The 6069-nt window shown below is 36.2% G+C and overlaps 1 protein-coding gene across 1 annotated transcript in view; it reads right to left on the bottom strand.

Annotated features, from left to right (window-relative positions):
• Positions 1-649: 649 nt before the first annotated feature.
• Positions 650-6069, bottom strand: part of LOC111330221 (uncharacterized) — an 11557-nt gene continuing 6137 nt past the window's right edge. Inside the window, exons 3-8 of the mRNA XM_088745212.1 lie at positions 5632-5939; positions 4638-4966; positions 3955-4118; positions 3385-3457; positions 2476-2508; positions 650-1254 (exon numbers count right to left, since the gene is read on the bottom strand). Of these exons, the coding sequence (XP_088601338.1) occupies positions 1096-1254; positions 2476-2508; positions 3385-3457; positions 3955-4118; positions 4638-4966; positions 5632-5939 (1066 nt within the window). The 3' untranslated portion in view covers positions 650-1095. The remainder of the gene's footprint in view (positions 1255-2475; positions 2509-3384; positions 3458-3954; positions 4119-4637; positions 4967-5631; positions 5940-6069) is intronic.

Below are 6069 nucleotides of genomic sequence, written 5' to 3' on the forward strand. Positions count from 1 at the left end.
GAATGGTTTGTAGCGTCGTGAGGGTAGGAGTGGGGAGGATTTGTAATAAATATTGCGCGGGAATATTTGATGCGGTAACAAGACATTTTCTGAAGGTGGGCTTCTTTCTTCTTCGTAAAAGTGCTGCTTCCAAATCGACCATTTATACTCTAGTTTCCACAGTTTTTCACCTCGCTTTTAATTTTTAATCCAGACCTGACTTGGTTCAGGTCCGCTAGGTTTTATTTGCAAGCCCGAAAGACGACTTTGTTGCCCTGAATTTGGTAGACGTGTGAAGCGTGTGAAGCCGATAACGTCGAAAAGGTAAGAACAGGCAAACAAAGTTATATTTTGCGAAATGATTAGAAATTGAAAACTTATGGGAAAGATTTCCGTATAACCCCATATTAATAAAAAACAAAGCCATAATCCTATTAGGGTAATCTGTTGTTTTGCCTCTGCTTTCTTTTTCCAGGAATTGTATGCATAATGACGGAAATCTTGCCCTGCCTTGATCTAAATAAATCTCAAGAATCGTCAAACCTGGGATCGGGCCTGGGAGAGTTTCATGAGATACCAAATTTGGGAGCGTAATAACGAATGTTTGCAGACTGCAGACTGTAAATTGACGGACACCGACTGTGGACCGATAAAACAGAAAACACACGCGTTACTGTGCAAATATTTTTAATGTATGTACACCACGAACTGCGAAAATTTGCTCTTTTTACTTTATGAATAAATATTCTGACTGTCACCCCAGGTAAGGTAGACTTTACAGAAAGAGTACATTTACATTTAAGGTAGCTTTGGTGTCCAATTCAATTTTAAAGCTTTTCACAGTCAAGAATGCCAAGAGGTTCTGTTCTGTAAATTTTGACAGCAACAACTGATCATGGCAAATTGCAGTTGTTCACTTTGTGAAGTTATGCTGTCTAATTTCATTTTGTGTGAAGATTAATATTCAAATATACTTTAAATAGCTGACATTGATGCAGACGTTGAAATGACTTCATATTCATAATTATACTGAAAATAGACTCTCTTAATCCACAGTAAGTGAAGTAAAATAAACAGTGGAAGAGACAGTTTTCCCTTTGTTTCTCTCTGTTTCCCTCAAAGTTCATCATGTTGGCGGAGGTGTTGATACATTTTGCGTTCAAATGTGGGGTCATGTTCTTTAGCACTGTAAAACTTGTGCAAGACTTTTGAAATGCGTCCTTCAGTATCTGCTACAGCAGTGTCTTTATTATGTGCTCCAAGGCTTTCCACAATCTAAACTCAAAAGAGAGAATCACTGGTATTAAAAAAAATTCACAATTACAATTCTGTAAATGCTCCTTAATTATTGTCTAAAATTTGCGATGAAGAAGTAGCCTGCATGTACAAGAAGATCAGTACATGAATTTGTGAGGTCCATAGCTTAGGTAACTGAATTGTTATTCTTCAGTAAGCTTTTGAGAGACTTTATTCTTATAGTGATATGGCCTCTCTCTCCCTACTGGAATTTATGATGACATGGTGTTGAGTAAATACCTGTAAAATTATTATCTCAAAGGGATGAGAAAAAATTTTTTCATTAAAACAGTTTCATGTTGCAGAAACCAGGATTAGGTCTACAAATTTAGACCTTTGTTGTCCACTTGACCTGGCAAAGATTTCACTTTTAACCATCTACATTTATAATAGATGTGAGTCCACTGGATAATTTCTCCATGAGAAAACAATGCTTTAATTACACAAGTCATGTCTTAAACCTCATCTGGCTTTACAAGAAGGGAACCAAGGGAGTAAGTTGGAACTGCTTAGGGGTATTTACAGGTATAATAAAATCACACATTGAATGAACCCCTAATTCTTTGATCAATCCTATACTCAAAGATGAATTATTGGGCGTTTTAAGGGTGTACAAAACTTCCTCTATTATAATTCATCTTGGTATGCTTCTAAATTCTATCAACTTAGAGGCAGATGTTGGAATCTCTTATAGAGAGGTCCTTTTTATATCCCCTCAGAGCCCATTTTTTTTTTACACATGCTACACCAACGTAAGCCATCACTGAACCTCTTAATGTAACAAATTAATTTAATTTAATTTAGTCCATTTTCACTGCATTAAGTTTTGCAGTGGGGAAGGACTAGAAAGGAACATAGGAACCATTCGTGCTAGTCCACCCTTCCACCCATCCCACCCCAGGAGAGGACATCCATCACACAGTAATCTTGTGTGTGGGAAATTAACGTCTCCTACCCCAACCTTGCAGGAGACAGGACCTCCATTTATTCATCCCTATCCGAGAAGACTAGAATATCTAACCATTTCTTGATGTTATAGAAAGGTGGCAAATTCTTCTCAATTATTTTAAGACCCTGAGTGTTGGTCCGGCCAGGGCTTGAACCCGCGACCTCCCACACAACAGTCCAGCGCTCTATCCATTGAGCTAACTGGGAGGCGGTTGATGACTGCACCACACATGCAAAGCATAAGTGCATTACCTCTGCAGCTTTAGTGGGAGTTCCTCCAAGACCCTTAAAAAACAAATGGCAAGAAAAGTGTTAACGGCATTCCCTGAAAAGAAGGGACAAAACAGTGGCACACGAATAAGAGTTACATCATTCTGTTAAAAAATAAGGCAGCATGGCTGAGCAGTCAGCAACTCACTCGTGCAATCCATGGGTTGCAAGTTTGAGTAATGCTCGAACCATAAACTCAGAAGCTGCTTCTTGGAAGTCTCAAGTTTAACATATATCATTGTATTAGTCCATAGCATTATGCCCGCATGGTTTATTTAAGCCTATTTGCGACAAGTAGCAGATTTGATGAAATTTTGTCAAAATTGTCAAATCTGCTAAACTGATTTTGCTTGGACAATATTCCGTCAAATTGTCAAATCTGCTATGCTGATTTTGCTTTGACAAATTTGTCTAAAAATTCATCAAAATTATCAATTTCACCAAGCTGATTTTACGTATAGACTAAACAAATTTGACTAAAAATTCTTCAACTTTATAAACATTCACTTGGTTTGAAGAAAGTTAATCAAATCTGCCATTTTCATTACTACATGCATCCTGAACACAAGTGATTTTGTGGAGAACACACTGAAGTGTTTAATTAATTGCTCTTCCCATAATAAAAAAAATATTCACAAATTTATACATATACTCGTATATTATGTACCAGTAACATTTCATTTCTTTACTTGAAACACTACCAACTTGCTTTATACCTCTCCTCTAAATATTAACTTTTGTTTGATTTTTTCTCTTATTTTCCTTTTTTTGTGGGGGAACTAGCTTACATGTAAAAAACTAAAGCAAACATTTTCAAATAGAACAGCTGTCAACCATATCAACTAAGCTATACTCCAAGAATATTTTTAAAAAGTTCCTTTAAATTCTTACCTGTACATAGCTTGAAATAAACCTTTCCTTGTCAAAGATTCCTCTCTTATCATGACACTTTGCTACCAAATCCCTGTAAATTACAGTATTGGTCATTGAAAATTAGTGAATTTTCCCTACATTTCCTGGGCCACGTGGTGTAAGGAACAAATTTTGCTATTGCATAAATAGCGCTATCTACTGCGAAGGATCGTGCATCATACGTATTTCATACCGCAGTTCAAAATATATGAACTTCATATATTCATTGTATCTGATTTATCATCACGGGTTTATTACGAATCAACTTAACGGCCTGCTCCCAGTTCGCTTGTTAGCTCAATTGGTAGAGCGCTGCACTAGTATTGCAGAGGTCAGTGGTTCGAATCCTGTACAGGCCTGATTTTTTTCAGGTCTGATTTTTGCTATTGTATAAATAGTGCTTTCTACTGTGAAGGATCGTGCATCATACAAATTTAATATTGTCAATTTAAAATAGTTGATAATGTTTTAAAATGATGTAGAATAACATTTTAAAAACAACTGAATAAAAACAGAAAGGTTAGCAAAACACACCCACTGATTACTTACTCTATATAAGGAGCATGAATGTGACTATATTCAAAGTCTTCAGTGTTGGAAACATCATTAGGATCAATAAATAACAACAGTTCTTTTAACTGATGAATGGTCAGATTCTCTATATATCCATGTGTCACAAAACCTTTATGATCATGGTCAAGGTATTCAACCAACTGAAAAGGAAGATGAAATAAAAGATGTACAGGAAAGCCTTCCTTTTAATGATCCATTTGCCATTAGTTACTTTAACTGCAAAGGTTGGAAAAAAATAATAAATCAAACAACCCTACTCCTACTTTTGGCACTGTAACCACTAAGATTTCCCTAGCTAGCCAAGGGCATATTACCAGATTGCAAATGTTTGTGACTATTTATAGAGGGAAGAATTTAAAGATTAGGTATGAAAAAGCTTATGCCAAAAAATTAATTAAGGCTTCAGAAATTTTGAGAAGTATTTCGACAGAAATGTTAACTAAAGGAATGAAAAGTATGACATTCACTCACTTATTATTGCAAGGGGTGGTGAGGGAGCTGGTATAAAAGAAGGGTGGAACAAATTTGGAAAATATTGCAGACCTTGTTGTGTAAAATAATAAGTTGATATGCCATTCAGCTAAAAATAATCAGACATTAATTTCTTGGCTAAAAATGTAGTGAAATTACACTTAGTAATTAAGGAATCTGTTTCCTACCTTTTTTGCTCTCTCTTGTTCATCTTTTCTCATCACGTCTTTCCTTCTACTTTCACTCTGAAAGTATTTTTGTACAAACTCTTTGAGCCAAATCTTTCCCTCATTATCAGCTAAAGTTAGCAGAAAGCGTTTCAGAATGTAGATGTCCATATGGCCTTGACTAAGATCCCCATAACCAGAGTACCGCCATAACACCATTACCTCATTCATGGGTGTAAAGGAAATATTCCCTTCATCACAGTCTTTCTCTGCAAACTGTTTTAACTGTGAGAACCAAATAGATACAGCAGAATTCATGTAGCCCCAGGAACGCACTTGATGCCAGTAGCCTAAGAAGCAAAGAACACAAATGCTAAGTGTATACCATTATCAAAGTATCTACATTTTGTCTACTGTAGACTAACTGTGAACTCTGAAAAAAATTTTGCCTAAATTATATAACATGTTTACGTATTACTGAATCATCTGGCTCCGGTTGTTTAAAGGGCGAATAATGCTATCCAACAGATAAATCGCTATCCAGCGGATAAGTGTTACCAAAACGAACAGCGCTATCCAGCGGATAAGTGTTACCAAAACGTACAGCACTATCCAGCGGATAGAGATTTATCCAGTGTATAGTGTTATCCATCCTTTGAACAACCGGGGCCAGGATTGTACTTTATCCACACCACAGACAATGCTAAATGACTTATTAATTATAATACAGGGTTCTCCCTAGTTTTCAGCACAACAGGTAAGGGACTTGTTCAAACCGGTAAAGCAATTGGTTAATGTTGGACGTTCCGCAAAGGATAAGCAACAATATGGAGAACCCTGTAATAGATTGTTAGCAAGATGATAATAATAAACCATGCAGTCTTGCCTCATTTACATGTGATGTCAAGCACTTCTTTAAAAGGTTGTGTCTTAAACTTTCTTTAAAAAGTAAAACTCAACTTAAAGGATATCCACTCTTGCCTATGAAATTTGCTGAACACCATGCAATGCTTACCTCCTGGCATGAAGATACAGTCGCCCTTATTCATTCTGACCTTGGAGTAATGTACATCTTTAATCTTTGGAAATTCTTTTAAGTCAACAGAGTCAATGTCTATCTCTGAATATCCACCCCATTCATATTTGGAATCATCAGACATGTAAACAAGATTTGTTTGATCAGGATGAACAAGAATCCAGTCTTTGGTGCCATTAAAAATACAATGTATATTGCTGTATGGATCCTGATGTAATTTTGTTTTGCCGCCACGAGCACTGAGAAATAGGTGGACCTCTTGAATAGCTTCAGAAAAGGAACCACATCTGAAATAGTGTTAAGTTTTCAAAGGGCAATTTAGAATTTGTATTTTTTTTTAGTAGGGTCAAAGTTTTGCATGGGAATAAAGTTTTCCTAATTGGATGCTGATAAATTTTAAGGTTCATTGGCATTTCC

This window comes from Stylophora pistillata, chromosome 14 (assembly GCF_964205215.1).
Source record: "Stylophora pistillata chromosome 14, jaStyPist1.2, whole genome shotgun sequence".
Taxonomy (NCBI): domain Eukaryota; kingdom Metazoa; phylum Cnidaria; class Anthozoa; order Scleractinia; family Pocilloporidae; genus Stylophora; species Stylophora pistillata.